The 17,428-nt window shown below is 55.3% G+C and overlaps 1 protein-coding gene across 4 annotated transcripts in view; it reads right to left on the reverse strand.

Moving 5' to 3' along the window:
• Positions 1-585: 585 nt before the first annotated feature.
• The window catches only part of SOGA1 (suppressor of glucose, autophagy associated 1), an 89,607-nt gene continuing 72,764 nt past the window's right edge, over positions 586-17,428 (reverse strand). For all 4 annotated transcript variants that reach the window (XM_044986232.1, XM_044986231.1, XM_044986230.1 and 1 more), the window contains 2 exons: positions 3,456-4,896; positions 586-2,324 (listed from right to left, as the gene is read on the reverse strand). In XM_044986232.1, the coding sequence (XP_044842167.1) occupies positions 2,175-2,324; positions 3,456-4,896 (1,591 nt within the window). In that variant the 3' untranslated portion in view covers positions 586-2,174. The remainder of the gene's footprint in view (positions 2,325-3,455; positions 4,897-17,428) is intronic.

Consider the following 17,428-nt stretch of genomic DNA (forward strand, 5'->3'; position numbering starts at 1 on the left):
GCTAAGCCTCGGGTGAGAATCACACTGGGACAAAGGCAGCCCTGACTCTCTACACCAGGGATTACCCTGGCCCAGGTACTTGCACCACTCTTGTTACTGTGGTGGCTAACCCGTGCTAAGGCACAAATGCTTGGCCTTGGAGGCAGCAGTGCATGTGCGGAGGAATCCCCGTCCCAACGGAGGACACGAGCCAGAATGCAGCACCCACACTGAGGAAGGGAGCAGAAGGGCTAGGAAGAAGTGAGTGCAGGGGTCCTTGAGGGGCCAGCATGAGCTCCTGGGCAGAAGCAGGGGTCTTAGAGCTGTTTGGCCACTGAGTCAGAGCCAGGCTCCCGGTAATGGTTGGGGAACATCAGATTGAATTCCAGCTGTGGCCCTGCTGCCCTCTGCCTCCTCCGACCAACACACACACACACCCCTGACCTCCAACCGACACCGCCCCATTCGATCTCCCACGACTGGCACAGTCAGACACAACCACAGCAAGCTCCAGGCTATCAGGCCAAACACACAAACAAATAACCCTGAGGGGACCTCTGCGAATTGCATCATAAACCATGAACAAATACCTTAAATAGTGAGACCCAGGAGACCCTCCGTGTCCAACGAGATCTGCCAGACACTAGGTGGGACACAACCTAGGGAAATGCTGCCACCTTGGTTAGAACCTTGCTCAGACCAGCTGCGGGGGAACATAGGCCTGGCTCATCTTGTCCCCAGGGTTTCAGTGCTCTCGGCCTAATGCTCCGGAGGGGAGGGGAAGAGAGAACACACAAACATTCATTCACACATACAGACACTCTCTCTCTCTCTCTGCTCCTGCACAGCCCCCTGGAGAAGGGAGAACGCGTGCTGTACTTCCTACTGGCCTAGGCTCTGCAAGGCTGCTAGGTCCCCTCTCTACTGCAGTCTACTCACCCCCCCATTGCATTTTCTCCTGTTCCCATCTACCTTTGGCTGTGCCTCCTGAGATCAGGCTTTCAGAGGCCAAGCGGCTGCACAGCTTCTGAGCCAGGATCCAGCTAGGCGAGCCAGAGACAAAGGGAGCCCCATAGCCACTCGGCCAGCACGCTAGCTCGGTGAGCATTCCAGGGGGGCAGCTTGCTTCAGCCACTGGCCACTCTGGTGCTGGGGTGGGGAATTAAACATTGTTTGGGTGAGGAGAAGGGCCTGAACGTGCCCTGTGCCTGCCCCCAGGATCCTCCCCTCGGCATCCTTCCAGCACAGCAGGCGAGCCGAGCACGGCAGCAGCTGATGCAACAGCAGGGCAATCCACCCTGGGCTGGGTGTGCACAAAGCCCCCAGGTGCGGGGGAGAGGGGCCGTGTCAGTGAAGGGGCGTGCCAGTGCCACTCGATGACAAAATGACAAGGGAGGCGACACAGTGAAAGAGCCTCACACACATCAATCAGCATTATACAGCATGCCCCCCAGGGCACACCCCCGGCCCACAGCCCTGGCTGTGAAGTGCAGTGACAGTATGCCTGGGGCATTTCCTCTGAGCGCTGACCCAGCTGCTCTCTGCGCTCCTGCTGCTGATTCCTCTCCAGGGTGCTTGTCAGCAGCACGGCCCCAAGGAATCCCAGGCTCGGGGCCTTGGCTTTGCCAGCTTTCCAGAGGCTGCTGCAGGGTGGTGGTTCCCAGTTCCCACATCCCAGGGCAGGCAGGGCCCATCTCTTCATTCCCCCCACCCCCCGCCGGCTGCCTGGGAACAGTCCGTCTCCCTGAAGTGCAGGTCTCTGAGGAGCCTGGAAGGGCTATGGAAATTGCACAGAGCTCCCCACACCCCACCCTCCTCGCTCCTGGAATCATCCTTCCCTTGCAGGAGCAGTGAGGTTGGCAGGCTACTTCTTGGGGGTCAGGAGACACCCGCCCAGAGTAACTTCCCCTCCATCCCTGGAACCAGGTCCAGGCATAATGCCGGAAGCCTCCGTTCCCGACTATCCTGCAGCATCTGCTTCTTAAGCGCCCCCATCAGCTGGGGAACAGTTAGGAGACAGATGTGCATGTGCCTGTGTCTCTGCGAGAGTGAGGGGCCCACTGGGACCCAGCACAGCTCTCTCAGGGCTGGCAGGTCCCGCAGGCTGCGGTGGAGCTGGCACAGGCGGGAAGCGTGCTCTTTCGTCAGGACCGCAGAAAGCAGACACGGCTTAGCCCAGTCCCCGCTGCCCTCACTCACTCACTCAGAGGCCCTGCCTTCTCCTCCACCCGGCTGGGGTCAGAGGGATGCAGCTTGCACTTGGAAGGGGAGTGCCGCACAGCTGAGCGGGAGGGCCGGGCGAAGCAGGAGGTGAGGGACTGGGAGCTGCAGTCGCATGCTGTGTCCTGCAAAGAGAAAGAGGAGGGGGGGATTAGAGGTGTGGAAGCAGGGCTGCCCGGGAGGGTAGGGGGAGAGGGAGAGGCAAGTGGGGCAATTTGCCCCAGGCCCTGCAGGGGCCCCGACGAGAATATAGTATTCTATAGTATTGCAACTTTTTTTTAATGGAAGGGGCCCCCAAAATTGCTTTGCCCCAGGGCCTCTGAATCCTCTGGGCAGCCCTGGGGTCTCAGGGGAGCGGCAGCTGGGACCAGTCTGGTACCCACTTGAGGACAGATCTCCTTGGGCTAGGTGCAGTGCTAGCAGAGGGGACTGCTCTTATCAGCCATACTGCAGCAACACCCAGCTGGGACCAGGGCCCCCTGGGGTTGGCACTGGGTAAGCCCAGACGCAGAGTGCCTGTCCCGAGAGTCAGCTCTTTAGTGCATGAAGCCCTGACGCGAGTGCAGGCTGAGGTCCCCCAGACCGCCAGTGTCTTGACCCAGCTCCATGAATGAGGGCGTGTACCCAGCCCCCCTGTGGGGAGCAGTCTCTGCATGGGAGAAGCCAAGGGCTGAGCCAGTGGGGCCCCTCCAGGCTGCAGCACAGGCCTGGGCTGCTGCTGCCTGAGTGTGTCTAGCTGTCAGATGCAGACAGTGCTACAGCCAACCCACCAACTGCTGCAGGAACAGGTCTACTCTTCTCACTCCTCCGGCCCCCAGGGTGGAGAGGGGCTGCACTTCAGGCTGGTGAGGAAGCTGCCTCCTCTGGTGGGCGCAGAAGCTAAATACATTTGCTTTGTCAGCCAGCTCTGCCCTGAAGTCTGTGTCATTTGCTAGGGTAAAAACAAAGCTGCCAGGGGATGCTGGGAAGGCCAAAAGTATAACTGGGCTCAAAAAAGAATAAGACAAGTTCATGGAAGCTATGTCCATCAATAGCTATTAGCCAGGAGGGGCAAGGATGCAACCCCATGCTCTGGGTGTCCCTAAACCTCCGACTGCCAGAAGCTGGGCCTGAATGACACGGGATGGATCACTTAATAAATTGCCCTGTTCTGTTCATTCCCTCTGAAGCATCTGGCACCGGCCACTGGCAGAGACAGGATACTGGGCTAGATGGACCATTGGTCTGACCCAGTCTGGCCGTTCTTATGGTCTTACCTCATTGGCTATCACAGATGTGATGTCCAGGTCCCTTGGGGTCCCATCTTTGCTCCCCTGGTTTGGGGAAGACACCTTGGGCTCCTCGCTGCTGCTTTGCTTCGGGAGTTTCTTGTTTAAGCTCCGGGAGACATTTTCAGATGGATGGCAGGTGGGCGGCTGGGAGTGATCCTGCTTTTTGGTGCCATCATCTCCCGGTGATTCTTTCTTCTCTGGGGCAGAAGTGGGGCTCTGAGCCCTCCCGCACACGTTCCTGAAGAACTCTTGCACGATGCCGTATTTCGGGGCTTCTGGCTTGGCTTTGCTCTCTGGACAGCCTGGTTTCCAGATGGACTCTGTACTCCCAGAATGCTCCACAACATTGAACAAGCTGGACAGGCCATCGTTGATGTTACTGAGGACCGGGCTGTCTCTGGTTGTGGTCGACCTAGCCCAGGCCGACCCATTTTGCTTACTCTGATGAAGGTTCCACAGGCTTCTGTCCTTTGAATTGTCGAGCTTGGAAGAAGACCGTCTCTGGAGCTTCGGGGAGCCATACTTGGGAGAACAACAGGGCCGTTCGATCCTGGAGTGGACTTTGTCCAGAGACGAAGAAATCTGTTTGCTACGCACAGACATCAGGGAGGAGCTGCGTGGGGACCAGCTCTTGCTGTGGAGGTTTCCCCGGGGCGTGTCTGTCTGCAAGCCGATGCTCACCATCTGAATGGTCTGGGTTCCGACGGTTGTCAGCCCCGTGGTCTGACTGGAGGTGCTCTTCACCTTCCTCTCCAGTGAGCTGGAGCGGATGGCCTGCCGCACGCAGTTGGTGATCTCTTTCATGTCGTCGCTCATGTTGCCGGAAATCTCAAAATCGTGCAGGGAGGCTGGGAACCTGGGGCCGGAGGGCCCAGCCTTGTCAGCACTGCGGCTGTCCAGCAGCTCGCGGTGCTGCTTGGAGAAGTTGCACAGCCACCTGCTGTACGTATTCTCCGAGCGGTCAGATTCCTCCAGCTCTGTCGGCTTGGCCATTGTGAACAGGAAGCCCGGCTCAGTCATGATCTTCCCCTCCTTATTGTGGATTAGCGGCGCCTCCAGTCTTCGCACCACCGGAGGGCTGTAATAGATGCGGATCCCAGTCTTGTCTGGTGCCGTGTAGCTCCTCTGCATTTGCTTCTGGGCCGGATCCTGCCCAGAGAGGTTGCTTGCCCGTGAATAATCCCATGAGGAAATGTTCAGCTTCTCTTTTGCCAGGCTCTCAGGGGCAGGTTGCTCTGTAGTCACATACGTACAGTTTTTGGGGTGGACTCCTGCAGGGTCTGTTATACCATTAGGCAGTAGCTGTGTGGCTGGGGACACCTTGCCTCGTGCGTGGTCAGCGATCACAGGGCTGGTCTTGCCTGGAAGGTAGGGAGAACAGTCGAGCAAGCTTTCAAACTCGGACATCGAGGAAACGGACTTCGTCCTAAGTGGAGAGAAGAGGGGAGTGGTCAAAGCACACGTGGGAAAGGTGGGTAAAGAACTCCAGTGAGAGGCTGTGGATCCCACTGTAAGTACACAAGTGCCCCATGCACGAGACTAGAGTGTTTGGAATAACAGTGTCTGTTGGGCCTGCGCTTGTTCCCCCTTCCTGCTCATGCTCCAATACAAGGGCCCACTGCGAGCCTCCCACTGTACCCTTGCAATTCAAAGCCCATCCTCCCGAGGGCTCCGAAAAGCGAGGGTGGGTCGGGATCCATGCTGACAATGACATCTCCAAGAACCGCAGTTCCTGCAGGGTAAGTACCCGTTCTTCCTTCTTCGAGTGTGCGTCAGTGGATCCCGCAGTAGGTGACTGGCAATTTCCCCCCTGGGCCATGGGTGTGGGGCGTTTCAGCTGTATCACTCAAACAGGGATTGAATCAGAGACTCACAGCAAGGTAGGGCTGGCAGGGACCTTGAGGGGTTATCTAATCCACGCCCCCCCCCACTGAGGCAGGACCAAGTAAAACCCAGACCACCCCTTGCAGGTGTTTGTCCAACCTGTTACTAAAGACCTCCAGTGTGGGCATTCCACAGCCTCCCAGGGAAGCCTGTTCCAACGCTTAGCTACCCTTACAGTGCTGATTACTTCTTGTCCTATCTTCTGTGAACATGGAGAACAATTGATCAGACCTCTCTATCACAGCCCTGAACATATCTGAAGACTGACTTTCTCTTTTCTCAAGACTAAACATGGCCAGTTCTTTTAACCCTTCCACATAGAGTGGGTTTTTCTAAACCTTTTTTTTGTTTGTTTGCTCTCCTCTAGACTCTCTCCAATTTGTCCACAACATTCTTAAAGTGTATTTCCCAAAACTGGACACAGTACTGCAGCTGAGGCCTCACCAGTGCTGAGCAGACACCTCCCATGTCTTACATACCTCCTGTTAATACACCCCAGAATGATATTAGCCTTTTTTGCAACTGCATCATGTTGTCCAATATTCAATTTATGATCCATTATAACTCCAGATCCATTTCTGAAGTCTTACTGCTGAGCCAGTTATTCCTCATTTTGTATTTGTGCGTGTGATTTTTCCTTCCTAGGCGAAGTACTTTGCACTTATCTTTACTGAATTTCATCTTTTTGATTTCAGACCAATTGATCATGGTCATTGTGAAGTCTAATCCTGTACTCCAAAGTACTTGCAACCCCTCCCAGCTAGGTGTCACCTGCAAATTTTATAAGCATACTCTCCACTCCATTATCCAAGTTGTGATGTTACTGACATGAACTGTGACCATATAAATCATTGTAGCAACCAGGGTCCTATGGTTGCACCAGGTCCTGTACAGAGGAGGTCAAGTGGGGGTATCTATGGAAAGGTTGTAGTTTGCTGGTTATGATTATGCTGTCTGTATGTGTGTATCATTTTTGTATTTGAAGTTATGAATATTGGCTATGTACTTTTATCTCAATGTGTTTGATTCTAAGTAGCCTCAGTGAAGCATTTGGTCAGCTTCTTGAGAAAGGACTATTCTCAGTAAGTGCCCAATCAAGGAACACTTAACTGACAATGGACTTTGGGAGACGCCAATCCACATCTGAGCTTTCCTGGGAACATTCAGACTAACATGCAAACAATGGCATCAGCCTGCAAAAAGCTGAATCATTCATGGACATGTGACTTGCCCAGGTGGCTATAAACTCCATCTTGTTGCTGTGACTTTGCACAGAAGAACAAAGGGGTTTCCGCCCACAAGAGAGAGAATATAAAAGGCCCTGGAAGCCTCTCCATTTTGTCTTCAGCTGGCTCTCCACCCCCAAAAGATGCCTGAAAGAAACTGGAACAAAGGTCAGTAACTATGGGGGTATGAGTGAGTGCTGGACCCAGACTAGGAAGGAGTCCAGTCTGTGAAAGAAGCTTATTGGAACATCTCTGGGGGTGATATTTCACCTGTAATCAGTTTCTTAATGTATTAGGCTTAGACTTGCGTGTTTTGTTTTATTTTGCTTGGTAACTTACTTTGTTCTGTCTGTTATTACTTGGAACCACTTAAATCCTACTTTTTATACTTAATAAAATCACTTTTGCTTATTAATTAACCCAGAGTAAGTAATTAATAACTGGTAGAGCAAACAGCTATGCATATCTCTCTATCAGTGTTACAGAGGGCGGCCAATTTATGACTTTGCCCTGTATAAGCTTTATACAGAGTAAAATGGATTTATTTGGGGGTTGGATCCCATTGGGAGCTGGGTATCTGGGTGCTAGAGACAGGAGCACTTACTAAGCTGTTTTCAGTTAAGTCTGCAGCTTTGGAGGCATGGGTCAGACCATGGGTCTGTGTTGCAGCAGATTAGCATATCTGGCTCAACAAGACAGGGTTCTGGAGGCCCAAACTGGCAGAGAAAACAGGCTCAGAAGTAGTCTCAGCACATCAGGTGACAGTCCCAAGGGGGTCTCTGTGAACGAACCCGTCACACAAGTCATTAATTAAAAATTTTACTAGTACCAGAACAGGACAGACACCTTCAGGTCCCCACTAGATAAGCTCTCCTAGTTGGACAGCGAACCATTGAAAACATCTGTGAGTACTGTTTTTCAAATAGCTGTGCACCCACCTTACAGTAATTTAATTTAGACCACATTTTCCTAGGTTGCTTATGAGAACATCACGTGGGATTGTGTCCGAACAAGTCATACTAAGATCAAGATACATCACATCTACTGCTCTCTCCCTCCCCCAGGCCAGTGACCCTGTCAAAGAAAAGCTCTTCCAAACTCGTGATCTGCCCTAGCTGCCATGTCAAGGACATAATGTTTAGCAAAAGTCAGTGGGTTGCTCCGTGTTCCAGCCTTGCCCATCTCAGAGAAGGCACATTCCTGAGCAGGCAAAAGACAGTGCCTGTGCCTTGGTGGAGTGTGTGGTGACGTACGGAGGGAGAGGCTCACCAGCCATCCGCCAGTAGATGGAAATGCACAATGGGATCCATTTAGAGATTCTCTGTGGCAAGATGGCATGGCCTGTTGATGGGCTGGGGATAAATACAGAGAGGCCTGGTGCCTGATAGGTGTTAAGTCCTGTTAAGACAGCAGAGAAAAGCTCTGTCCACAGCAAAGGTATATGGCTTCTCTTCCCTCAGTGTCAAGTGGGGTTTGACAAGGCAATTGATGGGTAGGTGGAATTCCGAAGCTGCCTTGGGGATGACGGGTGGGATGCAGGTCCATATGGAAAGATGTGTAAGGCAGCTTGGCCATGAGGTCTTGCGCACGGATCCGCAAAGGGACTTGAGCATTGCAATGCCTCACTTTTGAGCACCCAGAAAATCACTGCTAGGGGCCCAGGCTCCCTATGCAAGGCATGGCGGAGCCAGGTACCTCAGAGTGGGACTCACAGAAGCCAGCACACTGAGCAGTGAGCCGCCTAAGCTAACCCACGGGAGATGCTGACCATGAGAGGGTGTGTCCTAAGCCCACCCCCCCTCACAGAATTTGGCACCTATGGCTGCTTGTGATCCTGGAGCCAGGCACCATTCGCACTTAACTCCACACAAGTGAGATGGCTCCTCCCTCATAACCTTAGCCCAGCGGTTGAGGCGCTCACCTGGCATGTGGGAGACCCCAGTTCAATTCCCCCCATTGCCTGATGGGGGGAAGGGATTGGGATGGGGTTTCCCATCTCTTGAGTGAATGTCCTAACCACTGGCTAAACTTTATAAAGGGGTCCTTCTCCTCTGGTCACTGGGTGTGGAGTTAGGCGTGCTCTGGGTCCACCAACCGGATTGGGCCCTGCAGATGAGGTAGGCGTGACCCCACCCATCTTCCCCGGCCTGAAGATTGTGCTGGGGGTTAGATGTGAGACAGACATTCAGATGCCTGCCAGCGGGGAAGGGTGCATTGCCAAGGAGAAAGGCTGGTACCCTCTGTTGTATTGGTGTGGTACTTAGGTTGCCTTGGATGGCAGGATGGCTCCACTGTCTTGATGGAGGCTGAGGACAGTATGGGATTGGGGCATAAACCTCAAGGAGCACAGGATGGCCTTGGAGTCTTAATGGGTGTAGAGCGCCATCTGTCTGCTCTGTGCCATCAAAGGACAAGGCTCAGTCATGGCCCGTTCCTCTCTGGGGGTACCCGATGCCTAGGGCCACAACACTCAGTGCATTGTCATAGCGGTGGCCAAAGACCGAGCTGCAGTGTCAGTGGTGTCCGTCACCAATGTAAGGCCATCTTGGCCACCAACTGGCTGTTCTTAATGACGTCCCTGAGCTGCTACCTGTTGCTAAGCAGGACCTTTGAGAGGAAGGGGGCGACCCAGTACAGTCCGGCAATTAGCCACAAGCTGAGGCAGAGTACGACTTTCTCCAAAAGAGCCTTCAGGGTCCTTGTCCTTAGGGATGCTCTTACTCAACTGAGACTGTTCTTGTACCACTGACATGGCTGGGGAAGCCTGGGCTGGGGTGAGCAGAGACGCACTTGAACCCTGTCAGAGACTTCACACAGAGTGTTACTGTGGCAGGCATCTGCCACAAGGCCCTGGCCAGGCCAACGAGTCTCTCATTCATGGAGAAGAGAACCCTGGCTGGACCAGAGGTTGACACAGATGACAGAAGAGAGGGCTCTCGGCCGGAAGATGGGGTGACAATGCTCCAATGAAGGAGCAGCAGATCCCCTCTGGAGGCGGCACTGGTGTTTATGGCACTTTTGGTACCGGGGACTGAACTGGTGCAGGCAGGTTCTTCAGCAATGATGAAGGTCCTGGCATCGATGCTGAGGTATCACCGGAGTCTGCCTCTGACACAGGCTGCTCGTTATCAGCAGCCCTCGGGCTGTGCGGGGCATGGTGGTTTTATCCCCAGGGGCTATACGTGGTCTGTCTTTATGAGAGGACACCGAGCTCCACCTGGAGTCTGCCTCTGTGCTTAGAGCTTCCTCTTGGTGTGACTTGAGAACAGGAAATGGTGCCTGCTTTGGCACTGCAGGGAGTGTCAGTGGGGGTGCCGGAGCAGGGAACTTTCTCAGCATTATCTTCTCCATGCTGGGCTTTGGCACTGTGAGTCTGCTAGACGGGGCACTGGATAACACTTTCTACTAGCAGGGCTCTGGGCACGATCCTCAGGTTTTGATGAAACTCCACAGATTGCTCCAGAAGATGGGCCTTCAGCCACGTCTCATAACTTGGGAGTCCTAGACCAGAACAACAGGTATTCCAAACCCCTGCTCAGTATGTGCGACTCTTCTAGATACCTGCCATGCCCAGCTTTCAGTGGGGAGTCCTTCGCAGGCTGGCCAGGGCTTGACACCCTGAGGTTTCCAGTCCACCACGTTAAGTAGCTGTGTCCAGGGTGGATGTCCAGCGGGCTCTGACACCATATTAAGGAGCTGCACCCGGGGGGGCGGTGGGGGGGAGGGGAGGAGGAGGAGGATGTCCAGTGGGGTCTGACAGCCAATACTCAGTCCAGACAGGTTGATGTAGATCAGGGGTCGGCAACCTTTCAGAAGCGGTGTGCCGAGTCTTCATTTATTCACTCTAATTTAAGGTTTCGCGTGCCAGTAACACATTTTAATATTTTTTAGAAGGTTTCTCTCTCTAAGTCTATATATTATATAACTAAACTAGTGTTGTATTGTAAAATAAACAAGGTTTTCAAAATGTTTAAGAAGCTTCATTTAAAATTAAATTAAAATGTTGATCTTACACCGCCGGCCCGCTCAGCCCACTGCTGGTCTGGGGTTCTGTTCACCTAGGCCGGCAGCGGGCTGAGCGGGGCCTGCGGCTGGGACCCTGGCTGGCAAGGGTCCGGCAGCCAGAACCCCAGACCGGCAGCGGGCTATGCGGGGCCGGCTGCTGGGACCCCGGGCCGGCAGTGGGCTGAGCAGCTCAGCCCGCTGCCACTTAGGGGTTCCATCCGCCGGCTCCTGCCAGCCGGAATTCTGACTGCCGGATCCACTCAGCTCACTGCCAATCTGGGGTCCCGGCCCTGCCCACATACAGTGGGTACCTACCTTCTCCCTGGTCTGGCCCATTCTCTTCCTCTCTGCACTGAGCTGAGGGTGGGAGTGCACTGAGCACAGGGCTGGGGGTGAAGGGTCTGGCCAGGAGCTAGAATGAGGGAGGGGGCTCAGGGTTGGGGCAGGAGGTTTGGGTGTGGGGCACTTACCTGGGCAGCTCCCATATGATGCGATGGGTGCAGGTGGGAATGTGGGGGGTGGGGGGTGGGATGGTGGTGGTGCAGGAGCTCCCGTTTGGTGCTCCAGGTGGGGGTGGGGATGTGGGGGGTGCATCGGGTGTGGGGGGGCTGGGGACGTGGGGGGTTGCAAGAGTCAGGGCAGAGGGCTGGGGGCATTTGAGGCGGGTGCAGGTGTCAGGGCAGAGGGGGGGCTGGGTATGTGTGGGGGTGCAGGTGTCAGGGCTGGGGTCGTGGGGTGTGTGTGAAGAAGTCAAGCAGAGGTCTGGGTGTGTATGAGGGAGGTACAGGGCCCTGGGGTGTGTGTGTGTGAGGGGGGGGGAGTCAGGGCTCAGGGCTGGGTGACTGCCCCCCTCAGAACCCCCAACCCCCTCGCTCCTTGTCCCCTGACTACCCCCTCCTGGGACCCCTGCCCCTAACGTCCCCCCAGGACCCCATCCCCCATCTAAGCCTCCCTACTCCTTGTCCCCTGACTGCCCCCCTAGGACCCTACCCCCTACCTGTCCCCTGACTGCCGCAACCCTTATCCACACCCCACCCCCAGACTCACTCCTGGGACTCCCATGCCTCATCCAACCACTCCCTGCCCCCTGACAGGACCCCCAGAACTCCTGACCCATACAACCCTCCCCCTGCTCCCTGCCTGCCGCAACCCCTCTCCACACCCCTGCCGCCTGACAGCCCCCCACCCGAACTTCTGACTCATCCAACCCTCCCAGGTCCTTGCCCTCTGACCACCCCCTCCAGAGACCCCCCCACCCTAACTGCTCCCTCCCGGATCCTCCTTGCTCCCTGTCCCCTGACTGCCCTGACCCCTATCCACCCCCTGCTTCCTAACAGACCCCGGAACTCCCATGCCTCATCCACCCCCCCCACTCCCTGACTTCCCCCCTCCAGAGACCCCCCCCCTTATCCACACCCCCCCGGAATCCCACCCCCTATCTAACCCACCCTTCTCCCTGTCCCCTGACTGCCCCCATCCCTTATCCACCCCACCCCCCCCAGCCTCAGACCCCTTACCTTGAGGCTCCAAGCAGAGCCAGATACACTACCCCACGGGAGCAGGCAGCCCCGCCCCTTAGAATGCCACGCGCACAGCAGTATGGCGGGGAGCGTCCTTCTCTCCCTGTGGAGCCAAACACTGCACCGCGGGAGCGCGCAGCCCCAGCCCCCAGAGCAATGCGTGCGCGGCAGCAGGGCTCCAGGAGAGGGGAGAAGGCGGGAGAGGGGCCGGCGGCTTGCTGCACTCAGCCCGGTGCTCCAGCCCGGGACCGCAGACCCTGCGGCTTGCCGCGCCAGGCAGGATTTTTAATGGCACGCGGAGTCCCAGCAGGCAGCTGCGTGCCATTAAAAATTGGCTCGCGTGCCGTCTTTGGCACGCATGCCATAGGTTGCCAACCCCTGATGTAGATCATGGCAGAGATAAGTGGAAGAATCGGAAGAGCTCTCACCATTTGTAGAAGATTTTTGATATCAGTCAAAGCTAAGAACTAGCAGGTCGGACACCCACCAGGTTTCATCTTTGTGCTGCATGTGGTGAGAGGGACCTGAGGGAGGGTCATGGATGCCCTGCCCTTTATGGGAGCATGTGTAGGCACATGGGAAGACGTGAGAGGCTCTGCTCGTCAAACCAACTCCGGCCTTGTGCACGAGACGCACGCTCCCTGCAGTGGGATCCACACCGACACATAACGCAACAAACCCCTGCTGCTTCTCCCTCCAGCTGTTCAACAACACTCGCTAGCCAGCAGAAAAAGGAGCCCAGCCCAGCAAGCCTCTCTTGGCTGCTCATGGAGACGAGGGCTTGGACCTGTTCTGGGCTAGGGTGAACAGCTAGGCCCCTCCTGTTCGACCCACAGTGCTGGCCCAGTGCTCCCGATGGCTTTGCTTCTGCTAGCCCTGGCTCCAGCTCTCTGACATACACGGCCAGCTACTGCCCTGGGGTTTGTTGGAATAACGGCTTCCATAGGCTCAGACTACGTGGGGAAAAAAAAATGGTGGGTGCTAAGCACCCACTGGCAGCTCCCCTACTAGAACCTCTCCCTTCCCCCAATGCTTCCTGCCTGCTGGTGGGCCCTGCAGATCAGCACCCCCCCTTCCTGCCCTGGATCAGCTGTTTTGCAGCGTCAAGAGGCACTGAGGGGGGAGGAGCGATGGAGCAACGCACTTGGGGGAGGGGGCAGGAAAAGGCTGGGTGGGGACGGAGCAGGGGTGGGGCCTTGGGGAAGGGATGGAGTGGGAGTGGGGCCTGGGCAAAGCTGGAGGAGCACCACCCCAGGAGATTAGAAACTTGGCACCTATGATGGCTTCTGACGTTAGGAGCTGGGTGGCAACGCAAACTCACGCCTGCCTTTCGTCTGAAAGGGAGAGGGAGGCAGGGACCCCCCAGGCTCAGCCCTTGGACTCTGTTGTGCAGAGCTGCTCCCCGGAGGGGGTCTGGGTGCACGCTCCAGCTCACAGGGCTGGGTGAAGACACTCACTTCCCTGGGGACCTGAACCTGCGCACAAAGAGGGCATCACACCCCAAAGGGGTGAGGCTCTGTATGCCTCCAGGTCCACCCAGCACTGAGCAAAAGGGGGCCCTGGTCCAGTCTGGGCCTCTGGGCAGTGCTGTCAGACACCTGTGCTAGCACCGTGCCAGCCCGAGGAGGGGCGCTGCCCCTCAGGGGGAACCGGACTGGGATTCACTCTCAGGACTCTACTCGGAGCGTCAGCGCCATGTTTGTGCTAGGAAGCGCCAGAGCCGCACGCATGGGCACTCTGCCCTTGTGCAGCACGGTGGGGTTCTCAACCTGAACTGACCCCCTGGGCTAATCCAGAACTTGACAACACTCAGCTACCGATGGGTTTCTCTGCAGGGTCATCGGGGCCCCTGGGCTTTCTATAGCACCCCAAATGAATGGTCCCATCCACGCTCGCCTCTCCAAGCTGGGGAGACCCAAACAGTGATAGGCACTTCCGGCATTCTTCCTGGCCCTCCCACCCCAACCCTTCTCGCTCCCTCTAGGACAAGGGTGGCCAACGTGCGCCTGAGAAGGAACAAGAATTTACCAATGTGCATTGCCAAAGAGCCACAGTAACATGTCAGCAGCCTCCCATCAGCTCTGCTCCCCACCCTGCCCCCAGTGTCTCCCACCCGGCAGCAGCACCTAACCCTCCATCCCTGCGCCTCCCGCCCGCCACGATCAGCTGTTTTGTGGTGTTCAAGAGGCTGGGGGAGGGGGGCAGGGAAGAAGAGCAAAGGCGCAGCAGACTCAGGGGAAGGGGCGGGGGAAGGAGCGGAGTGGGGCCGGTGGCAGAGCCAGGGGTTGAGCAGCGAGCACCCTGTAGCACATTGGAAAGTTGGCACCTGTAGCTCCAGCCCCGGATTCCGTGTCTATACAAGGAGCCGCATATTAACCTCTGAAGAGCTGCATGTGGCTCTGGAGCTACAGGTTGGCCACCCCTGGGCTAGGAAGTGACTCTGCTGAGCAGCCTAGTTTCTTGCTACGCTCAGTGCTCGCTCCACTCCGGGGAGTTCACACTGGGACTGATCTGACATTATCCTGCAATCAGAGCGACGAGGTAGGGGAGGGAATAGCTTTTACTGGACCAGCTTCTGTTGGGGACAGAGAAGAGCTTTCGAACACACAGAGCCCTTCTTCAGGTCTGGGAAAGTTACTCCCAGCCTCATAGCGAAATACAAGGTGGAACAGATTGTTTAGCGTCAGTAGTTAGCACACAATCTAAGCGACCATTCAAGGTGAAGTGGCTGTTAACACCTTTGCAGACATAGGACAAAAAGGGGGCTACTGTGTTAGTTTGTTGTAATGAGTCCATGATTTTTAGTGTCTAGCAGAGTTACGCATTTAAGCTCCCAGGCTCGTCTTCTGAAGGTGCTGTGCACGTTTCCTTGGAGGATGAGGACTGAGAGGTCAGACCCAGCGTGATCGCTTTGGGAGAAGGGTTCACTCACAGGTGACAGGGTGGTTTTGTCTTTTATCAGAGGGGTAACCGTGTTAGTCTGGATCTGTAAAAGCAGCAAAGAGTCCTGTGGCACCTTGTAGACTAACAGACGTATTGGAGCATGAGCTTTCGTGGGTGAATACCCACTTCGTTGGATGCATATTTCCACTACATGCATCTGACGAAGTGGGTATTCACCCACGAAAGCTCATGCTCCAATACGTCTGTTAGTCTATAAGGTGCCACAGGACTCTTTGCTGCTTTTGTCTTTTATCGTTTTCCACCCACCTTGTCTTTCTAATACCCTGGGACCAACATGGCTACAATTACACTGCATGCAATATCCTGCAATGTCCTTGACAAACTTTATGGAATTAAGATAAACCTTACTGAATTAAGGGCATCACCAGGGAAACAGACTAACAAACTCTAACCATATACAATAAGAAACTAGACAATTTGCGAGGTTGTGAGGCTACAACCACACAGAGCTCTGACTCCGGCCACAGGCGGGGAGAAGGAACTGAGTGGGGTTGGGGTGGTGCTGCCTGAGCCAGGGGAGGGGCCACAGCCACGAGCACCGCCCCCCTACGGGTACTGCTAGGCAGAATCTCGGGCTCCAGCAGGCTGGGCATGCACACACCCAGCTGCACTAGACGGCTGCATCTACTTGAAGAACCACCTTACTGAATCAAGTTTAATACCTCCCCATTGTATGAAAATACAAATGTATGAGTTTTAATGAGGGCTTTATAGACCAGGCAGGCAGGATTAATGCAATCTCAGGGATAGCTCAGTGGTTTGAGCATTGGCCTGCTTAAACCCAGGGCTGAAAGTTCAATCCTTCAGGGGGCCACTTAGGGATCTGTGGCAAAATCAGTACTTGGTCCTGCTAGTGAAGGCAGGGGGCTGGACTCGATGACCTTTCAAGGTCCCTTCCAGTTCTAGGAGACAGGTATATCTCCATTATTTATTTATTTTTTTAATTTATTTATTAACTTAAAGGCCTTATGGGAACAATACATGTGAAGTGGATTTCCTAGGAAATATTTGGAGGCCAGGGGAAGGCAAAGACTCCACCTCGAATTCAGGCTTCTGAAGCTGCACTTTGAGCAGAGACCCACTATCGGGTTGGTGACCTGCTCTGGGTCTCCTCAGAGAGCGTAACTGGATAAACGAGTGAGCGGCGTGCTCAGGTTCGAGCAAAGAGGGTGGGGACCTTGAAGCCACAGGAAAACTTCTGAGATGGCAGAAGGACTGTTCCTGCCAGAGCCATTTGGCAGCTGGGTGACCTCTGGTAGGCCTGTCTGCATGTAGGTTCTTTCATTGTTGGTAAGCGGTTTTCTCTGTAATGCTTCTACCTGACAAATGAAATGTGCTGGCTTACAAAGGCCTGGGTGGTAACTAATACCTGGGGCAATCACACACTGCACTGCCTCAGAGGAGAGAAGCGCTGCAGGCCTGCTTAGGGGATAACACCATGCAGGCAGGGGGCCATTCAGCCTGAAATACCCTGCTCAGAAGGGAGAGAGGTGCGGGTCTCCAGCCAAGAGAGGCTGCGGCTAGGGAGCCTAGAGAGGGTGCCCTTGCCCTGAATTGTGACCCACAACCATCTAGCTAGATGAGAAGTGGCTGCTCTCAGGGCTGTTGTAACTCACCAATGAGAGAGCAAACCCAGAGGAGTGGCTAAGGCAGCCACATGCTATCACTGGCGCAGCCCCAGCAGCGAAGACGCTGGAGAGCGGGGAAAACCCAGAAGCAGCAGAGAGAGCCTGACAGATGAGAGCTGAAGAGGTGCCAGGAATTACAAATGCGGTAAGAAGCCTACAGCCCGGACGAGCCGAGGAAGATGAGAACACAAATGACCTGCCGCTGGGGTCATGCCAAGGAATCATTCCAGTGCGTGCTGAGTCCCCTCCGAATGCAGCTGCTCTGGGCATGTTTCCTGCATGGCTAACAGGCTCTAGATGGGCTGGATTACACAGCTGTTGTGATCTCGAGGCACACACCCGGTATTTATCGCTGCTCACTCTGCTGGGCCTTTGTGCAGTGTGGTGAAATGCTGGGTGGGCTAACAAGCTGCAAGGAATGGTTCTACACCAACCCAACCTTCCTGTCCTCAGGCAGGATTTATGGCTACAAGCCAGCACAGCAGTTCATGCAGTGTGGGGGGGGGGCTACCCGGTGCTGGGTGCCCCTTGCTGCAGGGCACACCACCTTGGCACACCCCACCCAAAGCAGGTGTCTTTTGGGGGGAAAATGAGCATCAAGTTTAGACCTTCAGGAGGTGCCCAGAGAGGCCACCCATGATCAGCTGCTGGTGGAACCAATAAGATTTGGTCCTCCAGTGGCTAGAAGAGCCAGGAGTGGGCAGAAGCCAATCAGGGCCCAACAGTCAAGA

The sequence above is a fragment of the Mauremys mutica genome, chromosome 13 (assembly GCF_020497125.1).
Source record: "Mauremys mutica isolate MM-2020 ecotype Southern chromosome 13, ASM2049712v1, whole genome shotgun sequence".
NCBI lineage: Eukaryota > Metazoa > Chordata > Testudines > Geoemydidae > Mauremys > Mauremys mutica.